Consider the following 27597-nt stretch of genomic DNA (forward strand, 5'->3'; position numbering starts at 1 on the left):
GTAGTTTTCTTGGGGAACACCAACACACACTTGAGAAACAATGAGGCTGAATTACTTGTGGTCCTTTGAGAACAAGCACTCCAGCTCTAGCACCTCTTGCTCCAAATGTGTTTTCCAGGTTATGACTACTGGCCTTCAGTTTGCCCAGCAACATCTTTACCTGTACAGTGTTGTGGAAGTGGACCTTCAGGACAGGGACTCTTGCAGCCTGAACTGCCCTTGTCCCTCTGTGTCAGAGCACATGGTGCAAGGGGCGCAAGATAGGAAGAAGCAGCCCTGTGTGCAGAGAGGCTCAGGTTTTTGCCTCTTCAGTTGCACAGAGATACAGACATGGAGGAGAAACACAATCTTTATTAACCTAAGAGGAAGGAGGGGAACGAGCTGGGGGCAGGAGAAGGGAATGAATGGGAAGTAGAGGCCAGGAAGGGGAGGGATGAACTGTGGGCAGGAGAAGGGAATGAATGGGCAGGGCATGAGGGTTGCAGGGAGGCTGCTGTCCAGAGCGAGGGAGAGGTCAGGAGCTGTGTGGGGTTCCTGGCAGATTCTTTTGGGCCCAGCATCAGCTGGAGCTTCATCTCTGCTGGGAAGTGCTCTCTTTGCTGTTTTTGGGATACTTGTTGTCTCTGTTGAGAAGGTTCCTTTGTTACTGCCCAGTAGCCAAGGGTGCGGTTCTCATGGTTGAGTAGGAGGGGTAGTTGTCTTTGCTGATGACTTCCAGGGCTGGAAGGGAGAGGAAGGGAGCTACAGTGTGAGTGTGGATGTGTGGAGACCCGAGGAGCCCCTGCTGCCAGGGCCATGCCAGCCAGCTCTTGCCATGGGCAGGAGGGAGCAGGGCCCAACAGGATGAGCTGGAAGGGGTGTGGTAGGCACAGGCTGGTGTCCCACAGGGGGCTGCGGCAGTGGCATTTGTGGGAAGGCTGTGTTGCTTCTGGCATTGCCTCCAGAAAGTGCTGACCTCATCTGGCATCTGCTTTGTGCTCACGAAAATCTGGCAGAGCAGGGCCATGAGGAGGTGAGGGCCATAAATCACCAATGCATCCTTGCTCTCAGGGTCCTGGATGATCAGCCACAGTGTCATGGTTGCCTGCAATAAAATCACCCAAAGACAGAGCTTAGCGCTGAGAATTCCATGTGGCAGGGCATGAGCATGGGAGGGAGAGGCCAGGGGAGACACAGGGGGAGCACACAGCCTGGTGTCCCTGAATCTGCCTCTAACCAAGATTTGCAGTCCAGTGCCTGAGGCAGGGAGATGCAGTGCTGGGGGAGGATGGAGAGCTGTTGGGGAGGCTACCTGGGGAAGAGCAAAGGCCAATGCCAGAAACTCACAGCCAGTGCAAAAATGTTGGTGTCATCCCCATTGTAGGTGGACATGCTGTGCAGTGGCCAGTCTTCCCTCATGTAGAGCAGCGTTGGCAGCACCTTCTCCACTGTTGTCCCCAACCAGGCTACGGTCTTCCACATCATTGCAGCAGCTCTGTGGAGACAGAGCTCTGTTTCGGGGCTGTCTCAGCCACAGCGTCATGGCCTGGGCAGTGTGGGAGCCCAGGTGACAGAGTCACGATGCCTTGAGGGGTAGGGAATGCACATGGCAGCAGGATTAGAGGTTGACATGGCAGGACTGGGAAGTGGAGGGGCCAGAGGCTTGTGGAGCTGTCCATCTGTCTGGCAGAGCACGTGGGACAGGCTCTACAGGGTGAGGTGTTCTAAAGCTTGGTGAGCCCTGAGTGGCCAAGGCAGCTTGGCCCTGTACCTGTCACATGATGGGGCACAGCGCAGGAGGGACCTCACCACATCACAAGGGTGTGCACCAAATAGCCTGAGAATGTTCATGTGTGATCTGACATCTGGAGACACATGGCATGTGACCCACTGCTGCATGTAGCTCACAATGGCTGGCACCTGGAGGGGGAATGGAGGGCAGTTGGAGAGCTGCCAGAGCCAGCAGAACAGCTTGCCCTGAGAAGTGCTTCCCTTCCCACCGCACCGTGCTGGCCTCAAAGGCTTAGGGGGCCCAGTGGTCCCAACTTGAGGGGCCACAAGACCCCTGAGGGGCTGCAGCGCTTGCCACAAGCTGCTTACTTCTTTCGCATTGGAGACATGTCTCTCTTTTTAAAAATCCAGGTTGGAAGCACCAGTCACATTCTTAGTGGGTGTAGAGTCAGGGTTTCCAATGCCCTCAGTTGTGGTGTCAGCCTTCGCCATGACATCACTTGGGGTGGTTTCAGAGTTCTTCATGTCCTCGGTCAAAGTGGTGTCACAGGCTGCTGTGCAAAGGGTCAGTGCCATGGCAGAGGTTGCTGTACCATCATCAATCGATGCGGCTTCAAAGTTTGTTGTGTCATCCGTGGATGCGGTGTCAGAGTTTGCTGCGCAAGCCGGCAGAGCTGTTACAATAAAGTTTCCAAAGGCAAACGCAACACATCCCTGTGTCCTCCGTGCACGTTGCCCCGGCCGAAGGATGCCGGGCGGCTCCTCGGCGGTGCGATGCGGGAGGGCACCGGCTGCGGAGGACACGGTGCGGGCGGCGGGGGCAGTGCTGCTCTGGGGGCCGAGACGTCGCAGGTACGAGCAGGTGCAGCCTCAGTCCGTGCTGGGAGATGCGGCCCGGGGGGGCGGCCTCGAGTTTTGCCCCGGTCGTGTCCCTGCCGCGCTCCGCGGGGTTCGGCAGCAGCTCCTCCCGGTGGCAGCTCCCACATCCTGCCAGCCTGCCTTGGGCTACAGCAGGGCGGGGTAGGGCGGGGCGGGACGGGATGGAACGGGACAGGACGGGACGAACCGAGCCGTGCGCCCGCCCGTCCCCACCCCGCGCCCGCCCCTGCGCGGCGTGTTCGCGGCTCCTCCCCGCCCGCCACAGCCCCACGCCCAGGTGTCCCCGAGCGGAGCCGAGCCGAGCCCATCGGAGGGAAATTGCGCCGCCCCCGCGGGCAGCAGGAGGCCGGGCCGGGAGCGGAGCAGTGCGGGCAGCGGGCGGTGCGCGGCGGATGCGGAGCCCAGGCACGGTCCGGGGGCGGGTGCGGTGCCGCCGCCCGGCCCCCTGAGGAGGCGCGGCGGGGCTGCGGCCGGCCCGGCACCAGAGGCTGTGCCTCTCCCGGCGGGAGAGGGCTCTGGCTGTGCCGCGGGCTCCCGGCGGGGCGGGCATGTCCGCGGCCATGAAGTTCAACGGGGACCTGACGGTGCGCATCGGGGAGGCGGTGGGGCTGCAGCCCACCCGCTGGTCCCTCCGGCACTCGCTCTTCCGCAAGGGCTACCAGCTCCTGGATCCCTATGTCACCGTCAGCGTGGACCAGGTGCGCGTGGGGCAGACCAGCACCAAGCAGAAGACCAACAAACCCACGTACAACGAGGAGTTCTCAGCCACCGTCACCGACGGCCATCAGATCGAGCTCTCCGTGTTCCACGACACCCCCATCGGCTACGATGACTTCGTGGCCAACTGCACCTTGCACTTCCAGGACCTCCTGCGCTCCGCCGGCTCCAGTGACAGCTTCGAGGGCTGGGTGAGTAGCCGCTTTCGAAGGGAGCAGAACGTGAACCGGGCGCCTCTCCGAATGAATGAAGGGCACTCGCACAGCTGGGGCTTGTCCTTGCATGCCTGTGCCTCGGACGCGCTGTGTGTGTGTCTGCATGTGCACAGCGGTACAGGGGTGCTCCTCCACGCATCTCTTTGTGCCCCTGTACTTTCGGTTTGCCTGGGCTGCTATTCCAGTTGATGCTTTTTGGGACCCTAAAAACAAAAAGTCTCAGCTGTCGTAGCTGGAGGGTCCAGACGCTGGGGCAGAGGGGCTGTGAAGTTTCTCTTCTTTGTAGGCTAACAGTGGACTTTTAATAGGTAACTTGTAGGAAACTCACAGGAAGGTGTACGTTCCTCCTCTTGCTTAGCACACTGAGATGTACTTGGAGACTTGGATACCTGGGGTTGTATTTCTGCTCAGCTCTGCACATGCTTGCACAATAGTTTGGTGTGTGCATGCGGATTTCTTTGACTGCTTAACAGAATGGCAGGGCTAGTCTTGTGTCTGTTCCCTACCCCTTCTGTTGTGCTGGGTGAACAGTTTCACTTCGAGTTAATTCTAGGTTATTTCCAAGTAAATGTCACGTGCATTCAGCCCAGAGATCTTCATTTATGCCTTAGTCCTGATGGTGACTGAGTGAGAGAAATAGTACAGGCTCTAAAGTTGCACCTTTACTTCCAGGACTGTGAAGGAGGAGCAAGTGGTTGCATTGATCCAAACAGTAAGGGTTAGGGTGAAAAAAAAAGGCCTTTATTCTCAGTAGAGAAGGTGCAGAAGAGAGAATAATTTTGGAGGCTAAGATAGTTACAGACATTCTGAAGCCAAGAAGTTGAGTGTGTGGTCAGATAAGCAGCACAATAAAATCAGACAGGGAGGAGGGATTGCTGACAGTGTAGAGAACAGATGGACATCTTGATCCTATGGCAGGGAGATCACTGGTACCTTCTGCTGTCAGCCAGGGTCTGTGACTCAGGTGTGATGCTTCTACCTCTGGGGTGATTACAGGAATTGATTAATAGGTGTAGATCGGTGCTATATTTTTTTTTGTTAGGGAGTACTCAGATACCCTCGGGATAGGCTTGAGGTTCATGCCCTGAAGGTGTTCCCTCTCAGACAGTCAGTGATACCATTCAGTTTGGGACAGAAGGGCCCCAGCCAGCCTGCAGTGGCTTAGTCAGGGTTTTGCACCTGACAGCCTCAGCCAGAGCAGAGTTCCCGGGGGTTTGCTCAGGGAGTGTGTGCCCAACTTCGCAGGCTTCCTGTGCCAGTGGAGAGAAACTGCTCCTGGGACTTGTGCTAAACCAGTTTTAAATATTGGACAGACCCCTAGGGACAAGGCAAAGGAGTGAGCTGTGGTTTTGAGGGGTTTATTCCTATTTGCTTTGCTGGGGGTGCACCCTCTTTGCTGTTGAGGGTGGTCCTCTCCTCTTGGGAGGCTGGAATTGTGGTTATGCTGGGACTGACTGGATGTGGGATTAGACTGCCCTGCTGCAAAGGTGGTGGCCTTACTTAGATTCCTAAAATATGTGTCATAATAATGGTCCAGTGTAGATGCATGCAGGTTTCTTTTATTTCATGTGCTGTTTCTTTCATTTCATCCATCCTGCAGGGCTGAATTAGAGGGCTTACACAGTCTGTGGCCTGAAATAGTCATCTGGTCTTTGGAGAGGGAAAGGTTTCTAATCCTTGCTGGATAGACATGTGTTTTGTGAAGTCCTGTACCTACGATGGGTGCAATGGGATGGGAAATTGGCGAGTTTTTTTAATTAGACTCATTGAAGCTGATGTTGTATCTGGGCATGTAGACTGAGGCTCAGAGCTGCTCTGCTTTCTAGTTAATGTGTTTAAATTAAAACTGGTGGGGATTTAATGGGGAATGAGCAAGTGTTCTCTTCCCTTTCTCTTCTCCCCTCTCTTCTGATTTGCTTCATTAGCATCCTGTGTAGAGTGCAACCAGGATCACATGATGACAGGGAACAGCATCTTGCCCTGATAATTGGATATATTTTGATAAATGCAGCAAGGCTGTCACGGGGGTTTGTGTAATCAGAAGGATAGGAAATGCTGATTTGTACTAGCCCAAGGTCCCTGAACTGCTGGCATAATGCAAAACACCAGAAGGAAATGTAGATTATTTGCATCACCTGTATTCTGAAGTCCTTAATTTCTGCCCTTTTTCCAACCTTAAAACAAAACCACAGATAGGCAAGGAAGGACTGAACAGAGTCAGAGAAAAATTGGTGAATCCCCAAAGTTTATCCTGGTTTATACTTGCTTGGCTGTGCATGAGTTTTAATTTTGCTTTGAAACAGAACTTGTATGTTTACTTTTCAGAGACAAGGATATCAGTATATTGGTAAACTACAAATGACTGGTAACAGGCAAACAGGGCAGGACAGTTTGTTGCCTCTGCACCCTTAGCTCTCCTCTGGCTGTGGAGCTGCTGGGAATTATCTGTGCAGTCCCTCAGCTCACCTTCTGGCCTGATAGTTTTGGTGTCAGTTCTTGGCCTCGCGTCTGTTTACAAACATGGATATTCTTCTGCTGGAAAAAAAGGAACGATTAGTTGCAACTTGGTCACCACCTCTTGTGAGAACTGTAGGAAGTATCAGGGATAGGCAAGGAGGAACAGTTGATGTGTAAATGTTGGTGCTTCCCAGATGACTTGCAGGTACATCACTGCAATTATGACCCTGAACACTTATGCAGATGAGTAAGTGTATGGACATGAACTGTCTCATCAGTAGTGGTTGTACACCTGAGTCATACCACTGGGTCTGGGACAGAGTTCTCTCTGTTCATGGTTTGCATTAATATCCATGTTTCAGAGACTCTTCAAAAGTCACTCTTTTTCTTCCATCCATCTTAGTTGTTTTCTGAGTCTTTCTAGTAAACACATTTGCGTTGTCTGGCTATTTTCTAATTTGCCTATTAGTCGTTAAACACATTTGACTAGTTTTTCACAGATCAAATCTCTAAGAGCTTATTAACTTCGAGGTCCTTCTCTGTTTTCCATTTCTTATATTTACTTGTCAAGTTGCAGCACAGTAGTTTTTATTAATGCTGTCAAATAAATATCATCGAGCCTTCAACGTGCTTTAATGTAGTCCAGACTGAGAGCAGTCTCTCCAGTGCCATGTTCTCTCTGGTAGGCATTTGCCTGTGTGGGTGTGAAATTGTGCAAACCTGAATGGTAGCATTTTACACAGGTGCGCATGACCAGGTGCGGGGCAGGAGAGAACTCAGCTGGCTCCCATCTGAAAGCACTTGTGCTGTGATTTACATCAGCGCTGAAACTTGCCTTTTAAAGCATTTAGTTTTGCACTAGCATGTGCTAAGCTCTTTTTACTCAGCATGTAAATGCATCTTTGAAAGGTATTACCTCCTTTTTGACTATCTCTGAGTGCAGTATAGGAAGCAGTACTATGTCAGTGAAACAAGATTAGTAAGTTGGAGTACTGAGTGTAGCTGAAAGGGGGGATGCTAACAATAAATAGGATTTTTCCTAAGAGTTTTGTGTAGTATCTAAAGCAGTTTTTAACCTTGGGGAAACACTGTTTACAGATATTGAATGGCATTGTTACCAGGGAATTATTTAATCACGATTGTAAAAATTGTTAGTCCCTGGGCAGAAATGTCATCATTTCTAGGACTTTAACAAGGAGTTTACATTAAACCTTGATCTTGAAGTAGTACATTATCAGAGTGCACCAAATGAAATCACATAACAGATGGGCTAGAAGATTAATGAGCCTGTCCCAACTTCCTGATGAGTTTATGATTTGCACGTGTGTGCAGGAAGAGATTAAGACAAATAATTCTCGTGCATTCCTTCACTTGAGCTCTTCTGACTTTACCCTTCACTATGATTTTTTTTTCTTTCTGAAGGCAAAAAGAATTGTCTTTTACCCATGTTTATACACAATTGTATTTGCTGAACATTAAGCTGAGGTGTTAAAGGAGAAGGCAACTTCTCCAGAGCATCATGACCGTGGCAGACAGCCAGGGTGCTGCAGGTCAAATACGATAGAGTTGCTGCTTGTTTGGACTCCTGCTTGGCTACAGAGTGTTCTTCAGGTAAGCAAAACTTGCTTCTGGAAGCCAAAGTACTTTATAGCTCTTGACAAAGGATTTTGTGGTGCAGTATTTTGTGTCTGCATCAGCCCATACCTACCTGTAGAGATGGACTGCAGCGTGTAGAGCTGGGAGTAAATGGTGTCTCCTTCCACAGAGCAGGAGCAGGCTGAGATAAAGAGCAGTACTAATCTATCCATATGATTTCTATTTCCATTCAGACAACAACCATGTGTGTAGTGCCGATCTCTGATTTGTGTGAAGGTCACACTACACATTAATTGCAAACTAGACTTTAGTAGAATAAGACCTTTCCCTTTTTCGTGATAAGTTTTATGTTGTTTCTGTATTTATTAATACAGTTATTATGTTTAATAGGACTAATGGAGAGAAACACTGACTGCAGAATGTAAGATGGGTTTGAAAGCTACTGGAATTTCAGCTTTTGTTTCTTTCCTTTAGCATACACTTGTCCTTTGGCCCTATGAACAGACTCTTCAAGATGCCAACAGAGTCTCCTGTACCATGGCTATTTGAGAGTGCCCTGCAGCCTAAAAGAAAAGTTGCAGTAACTAAAAGAAAAATCTTTGCTATTTGTCAGGTATTATATAATCTGTGGGCATGTGATGCTAATAGCAGTTGTACTGGTCTGGGCAGATGAGAAAATCTAGAGCTGACTGTCATGGGGGGCCACATGTTTACTGTCCTGTGTTTCAGCATCAGAAGTTGAGCTACCTGGAGTCTTATTTCCTGCTCCTTTCTAATAAATGGCCTATCTGGCAACTGTGAGCATCCTTGGAGAACATAGGCATTCTTCTTGAGAGTGTGTTTGGCTGGTAAAATTTGGTCAAAGCATGAGAAGAACAAGTTTCCATTGATTGGAACTAGTGGGGGTCCAGGGAACTGGAGTCCATGTTCTGGCTTTGAAGTGGGTACAGCAAAATGTTGGTTTGTCTGTCCTTCATGTACCTGGGTGCGTAGTCCTGCTGAGGTAATGGCGCCCTAGAGAGTTTCTTAGTCTGTTTTTCCACAGCTGTGTCTTGAGGGCTGTTGCTTGCATGCTCTTGAAGTTGGGAAGGGCTGTGGGAATGCTGGAGAGGTGTGTGTGAAAGGAGCATGTGTCACTCAGTGTGGTTTGGGTGGGACAGGCTGTGCAGGGATCACCACATCACTTTCCCCCACTATGAGCATCCACTGAGCCAAAAGCTCAACCCAACCCCTCTGCCAGGTACCCAGGGCCTCTGGCGTTGCAGCTTGGAGGGCACAAAAGTTTGGGGTAACCATATGGGCAGTGAAGCGATACTGTTTCTGTCCCCTTAAGACATTGGTAACCCCTGCGTTCATCTGGGACTATGGCTGAGGGGAGGAATTCTGTGCCTGGGGCAGAGCTGGAGTCCTGGAAGTGCAGGATAGGGCAGGACAGCGTCCAGGCAATCAGATGCTGCAGTGAGCTGGAGGGAAATGGTCTATGTGGAAGAGCACCCTTTGGGTGGTATTTCCACTCAGGGCAGTGGCAGTCCCCTCAAGGTGAATCTGGCATGTGGGGCATGATGTACACAAGTACTGCTTCCATCTCTGGGGCCTCAATAAAAGAAAGACCTGGGCCTGTTGGATCAAGTCCAGAGGAGGCCACAAAGATGCTCAAAGGGCTCTGTGAGGACAGGCTGAGAGAGCTGGGTTTTTTTAGCTGGGAGAAGAGAAGGCTCCAAGGAAACAGCACCTTCCAGTACCTAGAGGGGCTGTAAGAGACCCGGAGAGGGGCTTTGGACAAGGGCATGGAGTGGCAGAACAAAGGGTAGTGGCTTTAAACTAAGAGAGGTTTAGACTGGATATAAGGAACAAGTTTTTTACAATGAGGGTGGTAAAACACTGGCACGAACTGCCCAAAGAAGCTCTGGATGCCCCATTCCTGGAAGTGTTTAAGGCCAGGCTGGATGGGGCTTGGACCAACTTGGTCTAGTGGAAGGTGTGCCTGCTCATGGTGCTGGGAGGTGGAATGAGGTGGTCTTTAAGGTCCATTTCAACCCAAACCATTCTGTGATTCTATGAAGCCCTTGTTGATGTGGTTTGGTTTGGTGGGGTGACTTTGATGCAAGGGATACCTTTATATTTCTGCTGCTGGTGTTGCCACTGAATTACCTGCAACCCCCAGTTAGAGGGAGAAGAGGGAGCTAAGGTCTGATGCCCACGTTTCCTTCATCAGCATTGCCCATGGTAGAAGCTCTTGAGAGGGTGTTTGCAGACCTGCACCCTCAGCCCTGGAGTTGCTCTTTTCAGAGAGGCTGTGTATGGAGGACGAAGAGCAGGCAATGGGGTGACCACAGCACAAGTGAGCCCAGCACCCCAGGAAGTTCTGAACACAGCCCTGCACAGGCCTCACCTCACTCAGTTGGTGGTTTATATTTAGATTTTTCCACAGGTCTTTCAGTAAAGCACATTTCACCCAGGCTGTCAGAGGCTTTCTGTTTGGAATATTTTCTGAGTAATGATTTGGTTTCTGGCCATTTTGAGCTTATGGGCAATAAACCCAGCAGAATGGATTGTCAAGGGGGCCATTTAAGCTATTGAAATGCCATTAGAAAGTCTACTGATTTACAGGGTAATTCAATATGAAAAACATATCCCTTATTGAATTGAATAAGACTCCTACCCTTTCTTCACAAACTATCAAAGCTCCTTTGATGTTTTAGGCTGGATTGTAGCTATTGTGCTTTGCTAATACAATTGGGAAATCAAGGTCCTTTTGTGTAACCATAGAGAAAAAGATGTACAGGAGAGTTACAACGTGAAATGAATTACTGGCAGCTTTTCTAAAGGATTCTGGATCAGCCATCACACCTTCTTGCTTCCCAGATCTCATCCTATTTAGGCATTCAGTTAATATATGTCAGAACATGCTGAAAACATAATTTCTTCTCGAGACAATGAGCAGTCTTTGCTCTGATTGCTTGTTCCACCCCTGCATGAGTTGTGGGGTGACCCAGGCTGGAGTCCTGGATAACTAACTTGGTGCCATATCCTGGTGGAGCTCACTGGGTGGTTGCTCCTCTCCCTTGTGCTGGTGCAAGATCCCTGTCTGGCTGTGAGGGAAAGACTTGCTTTATAATAATTATATCAAATATGACTAATGTATATCTAAAACAAAGCGCATCTTGAACCGTCCAATTAACGTTGCTAAGCCACTTAGGGTAAGCCAGACAAATGACTTAAATTTCTGCAATGCCAATGAAATTTTTTTATGCTTTGGTATCATGAGTTATTCTCATCCTTTAGGGAGGTCAGTTGCTGAGGAAAGCATCCTGCTTTTTTTTGGAAGCCAGCACCATGAACAGATGTAAGCCAGGTTTTGTTGTGATGCCGTGCAGGAGCAAGCATTCCTCAGCAATTCTGGGACTCCAGATACTCACTGTCTGTCCCGGGCCCAAGGTGATGGAAAAATCTGCTTTTTCACTACCCCGACCTTGTGATGTCATGTGTCCTTGTTGTGCTAGACCAGAGGCATCTAATCAATGGCCAGATCTATCTCACAGCTGCCAGAGCAGTCTGACCAGCTGATGGCCCTGCTCCCTGCTCTGCTCTTTCCTGGGGCTCCTCCAGTGTGGGGCAGGGGACAGGTTGCAGGCAGAAGATTTGCTCTGGTAACTGCCAGCTTGTTTTGGACTATTGTCTTCCTTGTGGGACCCACTGCATCTCCAGAAAGCCTTGTGCTCTCTATCCCACCAGTGATCTGTGTCCTGATGGAGGGATGCAGTCCTCAGCACTGGGGGGATGTCTGTCTGATGGGTGGATGTCACACCCAAGGTTGTCTCCTCTCAGTGCTACCTTGCAAAGCAATGAAGCCCAGCCTAGGGAAGATGGCAATCCTGGGTTGTACAGGCTCAGGGTGTTTGGGATGTCAGGTCTGAGATAAGATTTCTGCTTGTTCACTGGCCCTCCCTGTCACTGGATGGGAATTTCTGTGTTCTGTGAGACAGTGTAGACCTGCCCTTTGGGTCAGCACAGCTCGCACTGCAGGAAGAGCCAGCTGCTGTGACTGCTTCCCCAGGAGCTTTGCCAAGACAAAAAAATGTTGACAGGGGAGGAGGGAGGGGAGCGTGAATCTGGAGATGACATTACATAAGGACTTTTTCATGGTGTTCACCTGCCCAGTTTGGTGAGGGAGTTGATTGTATTTGTTTCAGTGGTACAGTCGCAGCTCTCCAGACTCCTTCCAGGGGACTTCTCCTTGCTGTGGAACAGGCAGGAGATGAAGTACTGGTGAAGAAAAACAAGTTGGGCCGCTTAGTCAGTAGACTTAAGTTTGTGAGGTGGGAGATAGATTATTCTATTTTTTTTTTACCCAACATGAGAGTGCTTCCATGCAAGTCACATTTCTAAATGTGTGATTTGCTGTATGAGTATTGTGTGTCTGCTGTATGTTTAAAAAAATTGATAAAATCATTTGCACTGTGAAATCACTTTACAGATCAGTAGAGCCCTGTAATCTCTCAGATGGAGGCGAGTGAGGGAGAGGATGTGAGAAACAGGCTATGTGGCTCTGCTGTCCCAGGACATTACATCTAATAGTAAGAATTACAGTGACAGATTGTCTGACAGTGTGCATCTGAAGGTTGAGGAGAGGTTTGAAGTGGCAGTTCTATATCTAACACTGAGGTGTTTTTCCTCCCATTGTCTCATATGTTCTATGCCAGCCATCCTTAGACAGGATTTTGACTTGCCAGCTGGTCTTATTAGGTTTGCAAAAGCAGCTCATACCTCCCTAGCACCTCTGGTTTCTTCTAGCCCTCTCTCTCTCTGGCCTGCTCTGTGGTTTCTGTTTGGCCTTTGCTTGTTTCTTATTTTTTTCTTAGTTCCTTGTCATTAATCTCCATTTTAGCTTAGCACTGTCTTTTGTGTTTTTTATCTTGAGTAAATTTAATTTTACTCTGTCATGTGAGCAAGGCATCACTTGTAAATTAAAGTCTTCGTGTAAATCTCCACTTGCTTTAGTGTTTTAAACCATCCATGATAGCAGTGGGGTCTTAGCTTGGGAATCCTTTCTTTGTTTTTGGATAGAAAATATTTGCCATAATTCACAGTTTTATAGATGCTGTAGAAGGTTCAAGCAGGGACCAGTCATAACTCTGCCAAGTGCTGTGGATATGAATCAGAAAGATCATTTAGGGTTGTGGCAGTGCTGGAGTTGGCTCCATGGCTGGGATAGGAAAGAGGATGACAGTTTCACTATGGCAGTAAAAATCAGCCCACAGCATGGGATGTCTGTGCTCCAAAGTGCTTTATCTGACAAAATAGTTGCAAATCGACGCTGTCTCTGATAGCATTGGAGCTGGATTGGTGACATGTGAATTAGTTCCTAGGGAGATTCTCTCCACCTGGAACTGGTCACTGTGCTCATCCCTCGCTAAATGTATTCAATTCTGGGCTTTGTTCCTTCGGAATAATGAAGGTTGTCTAAATCAAGAATGGCTAATGAAAGACTAGCTTATCCTGTTTGAATTCCTACTTTGTCCTGCATTTGTTTTCCTTGGTAAACAAGGCTGTATAGCCTGTGGGCCTTTTCCCCAGGATTGAAGAGTACGGGAAAAATGTCATTCTAAGTAGTGAAATTTGGGGATTGATTTACTGCATGTTTACTTCTATCTCACATCCTTTAATTCTTTTAAATTTTAAGTGCTTTAAATCTTATCCTTCCCTCACATGTTAACTGGCACACACATGGTGTTTTCCATGCCTCACTTCTTTGTGGCATCAGTTTTTAATAACATCAATATACAAGTTTCTTCTTCCCTTGTTAAAAAAAAAAAGTTTGCCTGTATCTTCAGTGAGATTTCAGCAGAACGGGAGCTTGGTGCTTGCTTCTGGTGTTGCTGGCAAGATTTCCATCAGTGGATTCCCAGTGGCATCAGTGCAGTTAATGGTGCCAGCTTTGCACCAGCAGATTGGGAGAAAAGTTGGACATGTTTCGTTCCTCCTTCTTTCATGCAACAGGAGTTTATAATGGTGGCTGGGTTTGTACATTATTTACTGAGCACAGTGAGTGCTTGTAGAGCTCTGAGGAAGAGGAAGGAATTGTTTTCCATGCAATGAGTTCATTATCTAGGTTGTTCACAGACTAAGGCATCTAACATTAATATATTCAATGAAAATTTATTCTGTAAGGCAGTTTGCTCCTGGGCTTGGAAGAAAACATAACCATGTGAGGAAAATGTTCCTCTGTGGCCCCAATCCACAGTGGGGTTTTCCTCAAAGCTACTCAGTTGGAGACACACTGCTAATGCAAAAGCCATAGTGGTGGTGAGTGTGTAAGGTGAGCCTCCATCTCCTAATAAGGCTTGGTGGGAGTGTTGCTGTTGATAATCAGTTTTCAAGTTGGAGTCCCACACCTATCACTTCATTATATGTTTACTCAGTAAGAAGTCCAGCTTTGGGTAGTCCTCAAGAATTGCTCACAAGACTGACTTGTGAGAGAGGGCAATGCACTGGAGATTGCTGGAAATGACCCTGCAGTCATTTTCCTTTCTTAGAAGTTTATGTCCCTTGTTTCTGCAGGGTACTCATGATGTGACATCTCACAGACCTATACTAAGAAAAAAATTAAGTCTTCCTTAGACATAATGGGATGTAACTGTGGTCATTTAGTTGCTACTGTACAAGCAACTAAGCTGTTCTCAGCTTTGAGTCAAACAGAACTGGGTGGAAACCCAGCTGTGCTGTATTAAGCCATCTTCCTCTCAAAAATTGCACTCTAATATAGTATCCCCATCAGTACTTAATGGTACTAACTCATTCTGAGCACATTTTCAATTAGCTCAAGTAACATCTTTGCCAATAAAGATGGATCTTTTCCTAGTTTTCGTTACTCTAGAAAGGAACATGTTTCACTTTCCTTTGCAAAATCTTCCTGAATGGTTTTTTGACGTGAACCCAGAAGATCATAAAATTCATGGTGCTCATGTCCAAGAAAGGAGTGAGTTCAAGAGCTGTGCTAGGGAGCCCAGACAGTGGGGTTTTATTCTTTTCCTTTGAGGATCTAAAAGGATATGATGAAGCAAAAGAAATGGACAGCAATGATACAGAAGCAGGTATGGTTTCTCTGTCTTGTTCTGGTCTCTACAGGTTGAGGCTGAAGTCTCTAGCTCTACCTGAAGGACAGTGGAACCCCTGTGTGTTTACTGTTAAAATGCTGTCTCTGCAGGCCAAGACTTGCTGTATCCACATCCTTAGGGCTTGTCATCCTCTTGGAGTGACAGTGTTGAAATGAAGAGCAAACTCTTGGATTCTTGTGTCTGAAAGGCTCAGGAATAAAGCGTGGTGAAATCACACTCTGCTGCACGTCCTCATGGGATATTTTTCAGCCCCTTGTTGATAAAATATGCTCATGTGCTAGTTTGGATCAAACCCTTTTCATTTGGGTTAATGCTTGCAAAGTCATCCAGACTGTGAATGAGTTTTGTGTTTAAACATGATGGAGCAGTTTTGGAGCAGGCTTGTGACTTGTGAGCTGTGACAGTTTGTATAGGGCAGAACCAGGAGGGCACCCAGCAGGTTTTTGTCCTGTGCCTCATGGGCAGTTGCTGTACAGCAGGAAAGGCAGAGAGCTTCCTGCTTGAGCCTCTGCTTCTCGCCTAGCCCATTTCACAGCTGAGCTTGCTAAAAACCAGTCAGTCAAATGCCAGATGAGTTCATGTGGTGGGCTGCTAGCTGTGGTTTTGGAGTCGTGCAAAAGCAACCGTCCATTCTGCTGCCTGTGCAGAGCAGTGGTGATGGCCGGAAGAAAGCGGGGGGAGAATTTGGGGGGTGCTGGAGCCAGTAATCTGCTTTTGATCAGAGCTTGATACTAAGATGACTTTTCCCTTTATTTTGTATCTACAGAAGAACTTGGTTAATAGTTTATCAATTTGTAGAATCGCACAAGGTCTAGGTTGGATGGGACCTTAAAGATTGTCTTGTTCCAACCCCCTGCCATGGGCAGGGACACCTTCCACTAAACCAGGTTGCTCCAACCCCCATCCAGTCTGGCCTTGAACACTTCCAGGGATGGGGCAGCCACAGCTTCTCTGGGCAACCTGTACAACCTTCACAGCCAAGAATTTCCTAATACCTAACCTAAATCTACCCTCCTTAAAGCATAGTCAACCCTGTGCTCTTCCCAGAAGTTGCTGATGTTGGACATGCACAACCCCCCACTCTGAGGTTACCTGCTCTCCACTGGAGGGGCATTGGGAGCTGTGTTTTTTCACTTGCCTGGGTGAGGAGTTGCTGTGTGGCTGCACCTCTGCAGGAGCACAGGATGTTACTCGTGGTGTGAATGTGTGTGTGTTGTGGACAGACAGGACTCAACACACACTCATTTCGATTCTCGCTTAGTGAGGTGTGTAGCAAGGAGAAACCCCTTTGACTGGCTATGTTCTCTCTGGTTACTGCTTCCTTGGGTAAAATTCTTAGAATTAAAACCTTTAGAGCTCCAGAATGTAAGAACCTTAAAATGGAGAATTCAACCTATAGCCAAAACATCTAACTGGTTCATTTTAGAATGGCACAATTCTGATTTTGACAAGAATAATGTTGTAGGGTTTAGGTGGATTTCTTCAAAGAGGAGCAAAGGTCATTCAAGTTGTCACATGTTTTGGCTTATATGGAAGCGATCTTGAAAGGTTTCTGGTGTGTCTGCAAGTTTGCCATTTCCCTTTGTCATAGGGAAAGGAGTACTTGTGATTAACACAAGGCCAATGGTGCTATTGCTATATATAAATAAGCTTACTGCAAAGAGACTTGTCTCAGCAATAGATATGCAGTACTCATTGTTTTTAAGCAATGCACTTCTTATTTTAGTAACAATTTCAAAGTGCTTGTTCCTGTTTTGAACATGAGCATTAGGTGAGAAAAGAGTTACTGAGCTTGCTGGTTTTAAACAGCCCTCAGTGCCCGTGTGCTTGACTCCTGAAAGATGGTTCTGAAAACATCTTCCTGACCAAAAAAGCTCATCAGCATTTTCTCAGTATAAGTCTTGTGGTTCCTTTCTAGGTTGACTAAAGTGTCTCTTTATGTTAATAGTCCTGGGCATAAGAAATTTTATTTGCAGAGAAATTTGCAGATTTCCCCCATCCCTGAAAGTGTTCAAGGCTAGATTTGATTGGGTTTGGAGCAACCTGGTCTAGAGAAAGGTGTCCCTGCCTGTGGCAGGGGTAGCAACTAGATGATCTTTAAAGTTCCTTCCAACCCAAACCATCCTGTGATTCTTTGAAATGTGGGTTTATTGGGGTTTATTTTAATGACTTCAGCTGCACAAAAATACACTTTATCCATGCCTGATAATGTTTTTTGCTGTCAACAGTAGGAACAGGATGGGTTTTTTTCCTTTAAATATATATGTGTTTTAGCCAGTGAAAGGGTAGTTGCAAAATTCTGCACACCTGTAGCATTTATTCTTACTCCTTCTCTGACAATATTAAGCAACTGTTTCCACCGGAACAGTGCTCTTTACAATAGACAGTGTTGTGGTTTGCTTCAAAGCCACAGCCAGAACATGTAGGTGTTTGAAGACTACCAGATCTTTCCATCTCTTGCTGTGAATTTTCCAGTGGGTCATTACTTGTTCAGACTTTCTATCTCAGTATCCGAAACCAACCCACTGCTTCATGTTACTGTGTGTGGTAATGTCCCAGAAGCTTTTCAAATGCTGCTGGGCTGCAAGAGGAATCCTTTAGAATCATAAAGAGCTGAAACTCACGGTAAGGAGCTAGTCAGCAGCTCCAGTTTAGGATCAATTTTTCAAGAACAGGCTGGACAGGACTTGGAGCAACCTGGTCTAGTGGAAGGTGTCCCTGCCCATGGCTGGGAGTTTGGAACTAGGTGATCTTTAAGATCCCTTCCAGCCCAAACCATTTATTCTATGATTCCATCTAACTCTTCATGTCTGTAATCTTAACTTGGGCTCTTTCAATATCCTGTATATTAGGAGTTGAACAGGATTATGTGTTTCATTATTCTTCTTATGGGAATATGTTGTAATCGTTCCCTTTGTTAAATGTGTGTCAGTTATTAGAAGGACTGTATCTCTTTCATTTACTCCCCCCACAAGGTGGTTGCTGAGAGTCCTTCTCATACAGAAAACAGGAATTGTTTGACTGGCTTCTCAGCTTTATATAACACGACTTGGTTAATCTTAAAGAAGGCAAGAAATTTCATTACATTTTTAAAGAATATAAATGCTGTCCAAGGGATTTCTGTCCTCAGCTGGTGAAAGTTCTCTGATTAATGTTACAAGACTAAAATTGTGACTGTTCCTGGAGTGAATAAAATTTTGCTTTGGGAGTTCAGGGAGTATGTCCTCCATCAATCAGGGGCTATTTGTCAGTGGAAAGAGGAGCATGAGGTCTGCCTTAGCAGTGCCACCCAGGCAGGGATGTGCTTTTCTCCAGAAGAGAATTTATACTTTAAACACATTTGTTAGTGTGCTGGAGTTAAAAGCATGTGTGTTTTCATATGAAGCACATACAACACTGTGGCACAGATAAAATGCCAGGTTTTCCATTCACAAAGAAACGAAACATTTATCAAGGAGGGAACGTGAGAAAATAGTTGTCTAAACTATGATGGCTTTGTAAGGGAGCCTGCCCCCTTGGTTTTCCTAGGATTGCCATGTGCTGGGACTTGTGGCAGTGCTCAGCAAAAGCTTTGTTTAAAGAGAAGAACATTTACTTGCAGCTTTGTGGGCGATGCTGAGTTATGGATGGGAAATGTGGTCACCATCAGATTATGTTCTCAGTTGACGTGAGAGCAAAACCACTCCAACCATACTCTGACCTTTTCCCTCTACATAGGCTTTCTGTGTGTCCTTCCCCTCTTTCTTTTAATCCAGGGTAAACCTTGGTCACACTGGTTAAGAAATGCTTCCTCATCTTGAAACCACCCTTTGGAATGGGAAAAAGAAGTATTAAAAAGGGGAAATATGTGACAGCTGCCTGTCAGCTTGCAGTTGCACACAAACCCCAGAAGAGCCTTCTGTCCTTCAGATGGAGGCAGAAGGCTGGGTCAGCTGAACAGCATGTCCCAGTGACACGGCACTTTGTCACCCATCCGGTGGCTTGGGAAGGCTGGAGGCCTGTTCAGCTCCTTCCCATCTCAGCCTAATTGCTGGAGTCGCAGTTGTGACTTAATGGTCACAAGTGGGTACTGAGATCATCTTTCTCATGAGGTAGCTGAGGAAAACTGTAGTCACAGACTTGATGAGACTAAAAATTCTTGTCTTGGACAGTCTGTCTCTTATTGCAGTGCTTGGCCTTAGGATTTCAGGACTTTTTTTCTTTTTCCCAATCCCTTCTGTACAAATGTATAACCCAGGACCTTTCCTATGAAGAACCTCATCTATGCACCCTTTTTCCAAACTGCTGTTTTACAGAAATATTTTTATTTTACTCTTCCTTCTCCCAAAACACACCAAACCTCAAACAGAAAAACAAAACCATAAACAAAAACCACCATAGGAATAGGATATTATCTAACTTGGCAAAGCAAATGTTGGCAGTGATGTGTCCTTTCTGGGTGTTGTCAGCTGCAGCCTACATTCTTTTGCTACATGAAGACTTCCCTGTGGCTCCCAGCACTTGGACCTCGTGGGATTAGAGCAGAGTTGTGAGCGGTAACATCTGGACACCAGGAGCAAGCATCATACATTCAGGAATGCTGGAGGAGTGCATGCCTTGGCACTCCTTTTTTTTTTTTTCTTTTGTACCTTTGGAAACATCTAATTGGCTATGTGGCCAGAAACTGCTTTTACATGATGTTCTGAGATGTGTGTACCAGGGATATTGAACAATCCCCTAAGTGGCTGGCAGGGAAGGGAAGAGGGAGTATCTGGGCTAAACCTTTCTCTTCATCTTTCCCTATGTCCCAAGCAGGTTCTCTCATGTGAGATGCCATTCATATTCTGTCTCAAATCATTTGGCAGATCATTTTGCAACATGGAGTGTGAGAGGGGATGTGGTGGATCAATAGTGGCTGGCTATAAATGTTAGTTCTTAATAGTTTCAGTGTTAAGAAACTGCCAGGTGAGGAAGAAAGAGAAGGAAAAAGGAAGTCATTGTCATTAATTCCAGATCTGGAAAGAATTACCAGAGCATAGGTGCTTAGGCCTTCCTATTGTGTTACTGCCCATGCCAGGATCAAAAGTTGCTGGAATTAATCTCTCGGGGTTTTTATCCTCACTAAGGATGAGTAATGCAGTTAAGACTTTAAAGAGGGATACCTGTGATGGGAGCTGTACTTCTGAAGACTGGCATGCCCCTGAGACATGTCTTTGAAATCTTAGGTTTCGCCAGAAATATTACTGATAACTTGATCTTGCATGTAAATTAATTCATTGTTATGCTGACAGGAGTAGAGGTGTTGTGTGCCCCTCCAATGCACTTAGTGCAAGGCTTTAGAGGCACTGAAAAGACTGATGAGTTCTGGTGCTATGGAGCAATTGTTTATTCTTGACTTCTGAACTGCTGTGCAGTCCATGGGCCTCTTGCTTTCATGAGTTCTGCAGAGTCTTCCTTGCGCTTTTCCAAGGCATTGTGCAGTGGGCTAGGTCAGAAGACTCCAAGCCCTGTTTCTCTAGCTCTGCTCCTGTCATCCCCATGTATTGCTTTCCTTGGCAGTGAATGGTATCCTCAGCACCCCAAGGGCTTTACTGACTTCAGTTGGAAAGGTGGAGATGTGCATGATCTTGTCTGCAGCTCCTTTCATCCATCAGACTGTCTTAGCCGAGATACAGCAACACAGACTCAGAATCACAGACTATTCTGAGTTGGAAGGGACCCACAAGGATCATCGAGTCCAACTCTTAAGTCAATGGCCCACACAGGGGATTGAACCCATGACCTTGGCATTAATACAACCAAGTTTTAACCAACTGAGCTAATCTCAGGGTCAGTGCTGTAGGAATGCAATACCAGGATGTCAGACTGCGTGGGAAGCTTCCCTGGGTGAAAGCAAGTGCTGTGGGCCTTCCTGGCATTTCTACCATCCACATTTTAGGATTCCATCTGTCCCCAGTGTAGTGCTGTAGCAGCTCTAAAAGTCAGGCTGAGATAGGTGAGTAATGATGAGGACACATTCCTGGTGGGCCCTCATACACCACACAAACCACTTGCCAACTGAGAGGTTGGGCAATCAGTTTGATCTCAGTAGAGATCTTTCCAACACTTGGTGTCAAGGGGAGGAAGAAGGAAGGTACCTGTAAGTCAAGCCCTCTCTGTTGGTTTGCATCTCTCCCACTGTGTTGTGGAACCCCATCTTCCTGCTGTCAACCTGCAAACATTGAGATGCTGATCATATCTCGCTCCAGAATCCTTCATTTTTAAATTTTACTGTGCTCATTAGTAGTCATTAAGCACCATAATAACTGAACTTTTCCAGCAGATTGCTTTTTGCTACACCACCAGGACTTAACTTTTTAGCTGTTATTAAAAATAAAGGATTTGGCTCTTCAAAAGTGAGTTTCTGACAGAAGTGGTTGGAGTAGCAGAAAGTTGTGACCTTTCCCCTTTCTACCTGAGGTGTTGAGAAATTTGATGGATTATATCTGGAAGACTAATGGATTTTAATAGTTCATGATCTCATCAGCTGTGGCCTGGTTTTAGAAAGAAGAAAGAGCTATTGGACAAAAATGGAAAAGCAGCAGTACACCAAATGAATTATATGTAGTAGGAAGATATTTTAAAAATAGTGGCACACCTAATGGAGACTCAAAGGAGAATAATTTCTCAGAAGCTTAGTATTATTCAGTAAAACCTGTGAATAACAAGAAACTCTTTCCTGGCAATGAACACTGGAGAGCAACACAGGTGTGTAAGTGAGCAAAGTACTGGGGATACACCTGCAGAGGGGTTCTCTGCAGAGTATTGCAGCTGCTTTAGGGATCTACAATTCTTTGTGGATCCATGAACAGGATATTGAGGACTGACACTGAACAACCCAATGTATTTCCCTTAAGTTACACGGTGCTCTCCTGCTGTAGGTATGGGGTGATGGTTCTGGGGCAACCAGCAGGAGTGCCTTGGACACAGAACCTCAGACAATGTGTAGACTTTGCTGCTTTATGCAAAGTCATGAATGATTCATAAATCTGCCTAGTTTTGTTAATAAGGTTAATTAAAACCGCAGGTGAGGGCTGTGCCATGGAAGACTTCTCAAGACCAAGAGAATCATTATTGCTTCTCTGCCCAGTCTTTATGTTTCTCCTTGTGTATTTCTGACTGGCGCCTGTTCTCTTCCTCTCTGGGCTGAACCTGGGTCTTTGGTATGCTCTGGCTCGTGTGTGGGATACGTGGGCTCACTGCCTTGCTAGCACTCACCTGCTCTGTCCTTCTTGGGGGACATTGCATTGGTGCTAAGCTGTGCTATGTCAGAGGAAGCTCTGCTCACCATCTCACTGCTGTGGCCCTTGGAGCATTTCCAAATGGGAAGTGCCACCAACTTGCCTACTTGGCACCAGTCAATGACTTATTTATTACTGTAAACAGCAAAAGCAGCACAACTTCCTGGGTTTTCTGCCAAGTTATGTTAAATTCATATGGAAGATTGAAAATGTGCTTGCTGATAATTTCCAGAACCTGGAGGTAGAAAAGGGTATTCCCTGCATTGTGTATTCAATGATAGACCTGAAACATGAGCTGTCAGCATCATCCCTTTGCAACTCCTGTGTCCAGAGTGTGATAGAATCATAGAATCGATTGGGTTGGAAAAGACCTCCAAGATCATCAAGTCCAACGCTTGGTCCAACTCCAATCCTTTTATCAGATCATGGCACTCAGTGCCACAGCCAATCTCAGCCTAAAAACCTCCAGGGATGGGAAATCCACCCCCTCTCTGGGCAGCCCATTCCAATGCCTGAGCACTCTTTCTGCAAAGAATTTTTTTCTGCTCTCCAACTTCAATTTCCCCTGGCAGAGCTTGAGCCCGTGCCCCCTTGTCCTATTGCTGAGTGTCTGGGAGAAGAGACCAACCCCCACCTGGCCAGAACTTCCCTTCAGGGAGTTCCAGACAGTGCTGAGGTCACCTCTGAGCCTCCTCTTCTCCAGGCTAAACACCCCCAGCTCCCTCAGCCTCTCCCCACAGCACTTGTGCTCCAGTCCCTTCACCAGCCTCGTTGCTCTTCTCTGGACCCGTTCCAGCCCCTCAATATCTTTCCTAAAATAGTGTCCCAGGGTTTTTGAAAGACTTTTGGTTTGTTGGTAATAACTGGTTGTTGGGGTTTATTGGTGCGTTCCTACTGTTGATGACATCAAAATAGAAGATTTTTGTTGTTTGTTTGTTGGTCAGAGCTCCTAAGTCCCCTCAAGAGCAGAGACCCTGTCCCACTTTCATCCTCTTTTCCCTGCAGTTGCACACATAGGTGTTCGCAGGCAGATTCCCATACATTGCATATGCAAAGCCTGATACCAGCTACTGAATGTGAGCATGGCTGTATTTGCTGTAATCAAGTGTTCAGACAGCTGAAAATGAAGCCCTGCATTTGCCATCCTTTAATTTAGTGGTCCTGCATTGATGTCAGTATTTGCCTTTGGGAAATTAAAGTAATATGTGATTTTCCTCCCCATCCCTTAAAAAAAATTAGCTGTAGGAGGAAGGCAAGTGGAGTTGGAAGAAAAATCCAGTGATGGACTGGAGATTGTGGTATTTGGCATGGTGTTACAAAGATTTATGTTAATAATTAATGTTTAATTGTGCGCAGCAGAGCTAAAGCTCTTATGCCAGTATGTGCATGTGGTAGGGAAGGGCAGCATCAGTCCTGCACACATGGTTCTGGTTTCATGTGGGCTGTGGTCCTACAGGCAGTGGGAGGGAGCTGGGGAGACGGATGTGGTGTCCTGTCCTTCTCTCTGCAGCCAGCTGGGCTGCAGGGACTGCTCAGTGGGGCCCAGAACAGCCTTCTCTCTCTGCCTGGCATGTCCCCATGTCCCCAGGGACCGTCACTGAAGCAGTTTCGACACCTCCTTTGCTGTGCATGGACCATTTGCAGAGTCATCCCGTGCTTGGTGTGTTCTGCACCCTCAGAAAATGGACCCTCATTGGCAGGGGCTGGTCATCCTTCATGCTTTCTTCTCAGCCTGGTCACTTCTAGCCCTGTGCTTATCTTGAGGTTGTGGATGAAACCCCTCCTCCGTTGCAGACTCCAGTGTGTGCACAGGATCCTGAGACTCTCTTGTGTCCTCCTATTTTGTTTTGAATTTCACTTAAATTTCTGAAGGAACAGGTTCTTGCCCAGTGGTGGGCAAGAACTAATGGGGTCAGCATTTCTTTATCTTCAAGAAACTTCAGTACTGTGGGACTTACAAACATGCAGTTGGATTCCCTCCCCCTGCCACATAACTTGGGAAAAGAGATAAAAAAATCCCTCTGGAGACTTGCTGTTGTTTTTCTTTAAAAATATAAGGAGAATGAAAACATAATAGTCCCTGAATCAGCTGTGTCTGTGTTTCTCCCTTTTTAACTTTATAACCCTCAATTTTTTCTTTAAATATACTAAAGAGCAGCTGCCTGGAACCATTACTTATAAATCATTCATTGCTTTAGAGGTGGGATTTCTCAAAAGCAATATATATTGATGTAACTCCATTAGGAGCAGGCTCTGGCTCATGCTCTTGAAAGTTGTTTTGTTTGGTTTTTTTTGAGATATGAAACCTTTTTTAATCTATATTTTATTTATCTATATTTTATTTGTAGAAATCTCTTGGATGAAACCAGACTAAAATTGATTAAAGAGTCCAGGATTGGCTAAGAGTCATTAGTTATGCATGATTGTTCATGGCTACTCCACAGCTTATAATTATGCAGCTTGACTGAAAACAAAAGTAATATTTTAAACAGCTGTCTTGAAACAAAAAATTAGAATGACAATATTACAGTAATAGCTGGAATAACTGGTTATAGGAGTTATGAGAGAGACTGACTTTCCACCCATCCATGAGTTTACCTCCAGCCTTTCCCCAGCTCTGGGACACTCTGTGCTCTCTTTGTTTGGTGACCTGGCATCAAAATTAACTCTTGGTGGGAACAGGGCAGTGCTGCTGTTTGGCAGCATCAGATTTGAAGCTCGGGTGGAACAAGAGCTTGGGTTGTTCCCATTTACCAAATGCCATCTCCTTGGGCCTCCCCTGCACAGAGCTTGCCACGGGTTGTGAAGATACTGTCCCTATCTTGCAGTGGGAATTGCTGCCCTACCAGCCTTTGCAGGAAGGAGAAGATACTTGGCACCCTGTTATTTAGGAGTTTTTTGGGAGAGAGGGGTGTTGGGTTTTTTTCAATCAGGCACACTGATTTGAATCTTAAAAAGTGCATGCTGTGCATTTGTAGGAAAAATAATCTGCTGGTATGGAAATGTGAAAACCCCCTTCTACTGGACAGCCCTAAGTACTTTGAAGGTGTTTGACTTGATAGGCAGGTGTCTGTGAAGCCTCAAAAGGACAAGAGTGAAAGAGTGATGATTAATCCAGGCACTGTGTATTTGTCTCAGAAAGTTGCTATTTGACCTGTCCAACAAAGGCATACTCACGAGTTGCTACCCTATTAAAAGCCAGAAAGATCTGACATGCCATAAGCATGATCTGTTAGGAGCTTAAATGAGGAAGATTACAAGAAATAACTAGAGGCATGTGAAAAACCAGCTTTAGCCTAACCCAGACTTTCAGCTCTTTCGATTGAACAGAGCCTTGGGAATTGCCTCTACAAATGACTGATTACATATGCAGTTCTGTTAATTAAAATTTAAAATTATGTAGGAAGTCAAAAGATATAGCTACTTGTTTAATTAAGCTAATGAAGTCCCCAGGTAGCTTTTATATTTGCTTTATTCACTGCAAGTGTCTGGCCTGTTCTGGTTTTGAAGCCACGTCAGCATTGACATGGGTTATAAAAAAAAAGGTTGTACTTCTGGGATGCTTATGAGTTGTGCCTGTGGGGAAGGAAGGATGGAGCAGCAATGGGAGAAAGGCTGTTCAAGGCCCCAGGGTAAATGCAGTCGTCTTTTGTGTCTGATCCAAAGACAATAAAAAGATTCCCACTGATTTTGATGTACTTCAGATCAGGCTTCTCAGACTGGATTATCTGTTGTGGGGATGGGACAAACCCCCAAATTTTCTCAACATGTGTTTGCAAGATTTAATGCTCATGCCAGTGTTGAACATGCCTTTTCATCCTGGAGGCCCACTTGTCTCCATTCTGGAGAGGGAGCATCTCCCAGGCAGGCAGCCACCCTTTGGATCTGCCTCTTCCCATCCACAGATGCCTTTCACAGAGGCACAATGGGCTGTCTTGGAGCCAACTGACTATACCTGCTCTTCAGGTTCAGTGAATGCTTCAGCTGGGTGTTGATTTGTTGCCTGAGAGATTACCCTCCTTCTGAATTTGTTTTCCAAACCTCTTCCATTGGTGAATCATGCATGACCAGTTTTTATTATATGTGTGAAGGCATGTGATTAAGGAGCCCTGTTTTGGTCTCCCTGTATCTGTTCCCTTGTCCGCTCCTGAACTAGGTTTTGTTTTTTTTTTGTAACACAGAGAAAGGGAGTAAATAACACCTGCCCTCTTGTTGGGAATGATGTTAGTACAGCCTTTTTTTGGAGAAGGTGTGTGAGGTGGTTGACTGGGGCCCCTCCTTGTGGGAAACTGATCGCTTGCAGCTCCCTTTGAAGTCACGTGGAGCGACATGATCTCGGCAAGTTCAGGCATGGGGCACCGTGTGAGTGGTGTGAGTAAAGAGCGAAGCCCTCCTCAGTCCTGTGTTCAGCCTCGCTGCCAAGGGCTTGTGTCTCACAATGGAAATGTAATGAAGCCGTGGCTGAACTCATCATCCTTACCTGCTCGTTTCCAGCTTGTTTGCCAAAATCCTCCAGTGCTTGTTTTCTCTTAGGGAGGGCGGTGGAGTTCAACAGAAGTTAAAGCGTAGGCTTAACTCTGAGCCAAAATCCTCTGGTGCTCTCACAGGTACAGCTGAGCCTCCTGCAGTTGATCTTATCAACCCTTGTCCTATGGACAAACGTGCTGTCATCATTTCCTTGAAGGTGACTAAAGGATTTACTACACTGATAAGCACACTTTCCTCACCCAGTGAGCTAAAACTTGGCCAACTTACCTCTAAAGCAGCCAGAAAGTCTTTGTTTTTCCTCCTGATTGTTCCCTGGGTGACCAGGCTGAGGATGAAATACCAGAGAGAGGGATGGGTGATGATTGTTTACAGGTCTGTGTGCCAGTGGTGTGATGCTGCATCCCACCAGTATAGTTGGATTCATTCAGAGATCACCTCACAGCATTCACAATATTAGGCATGCATAGAATTTCAGACTTTTCCTTTGTCTCTTCTAATACAGAAGGATATTCCCTTTGCAGTTTATCTCCTGCTTTGACACTAAACCTTCCAGGCAGAAGTCTGTGATTCCCTAAAAGAAATTATCCTGTGCCAAACAAATCTTGGCATTAGGAAACTTTTCTCTGTACATATTACTCTTTGATTATTTTGTCAAATGCATATGGTTACATTCCTGTATCACTTATCTCCCATATTATGGTGTAGGAGTTCCCCCTGAGCATAATAAGTGCTGCTTCAGGCTGTTGGGTTTCTCTGAGCCTCTCCAGCTTTCTCTGAGAAAGGAGATCAGCATCAGCTGCATTATTGACCCAGACTACTTCCATGGTCTACTTTAGACTTTGCCAATTCTGTCAGGAATAATAATGAGACCTTGTTTCTCTGTAAAAATGTAGGGGTTTTTTGCCTTTAAGCAGCCATGATCAGTGCTGGGAGGAAAAGAAAGCAAAGAAGTGAGAAGCAAACCTTGGTGTCTCCACCGTACTTGCATTACACCCGCACTGCTGTTGTTTGGCTGCATCCCCAGGGTGTTGGCTGGTGCTGGGAGGTGCTGGCATTGCCAGAGCCTTGCCAGTGTGGAGTCAGGGCTTGGGCTGCCAGCCAGCCGTCCCCAGATAGGGTTATCCCTTCCATGGCTGGAGGGCCAGTCCTTTGGCAGCT

At 46.4% G+C, this 27597-nt stretch overlaps 1 protein-coding gene across 1 annotated transcript in view; it reads left to right on the top strand.

Annotated features, from left to right (window-relative positions):
- The first annotated feature begins 2859 nt into the window (after positions 1-2859).
- Positions 2860-27597, top strand: part of PRKCH (protein kinase C eta) — a 123403-nt gene continuing 98665 nt past the window's right edge. Inside the window, exon 1 of the mRNA XM_071557325.1 lies at positions 2860-3497. Coding sequence (XP_071413426.1) covers positions 3138-3497 — 360 coding nt within the window. The 5' untranslated portion in view covers positions 2860-3137. The remainder of the gene's footprint in view (positions 3498-27597) is intronic.

The sequence above is a fragment of the Pithys albifrons genome, chromosome 6, assembly GCF_047495875.1.
Source record: "Pithys albifrons albifrons isolate INPA30051 chromosome 6, PitAlb_v1, whole genome shotgun sequence".
In the NCBI taxonomy this organism is placed as follows: Eukaryota; Metazoa; Chordata; class Aves; order Passeriformes; family Thamnophilidae; genus Pithys; species Pithys albifrons.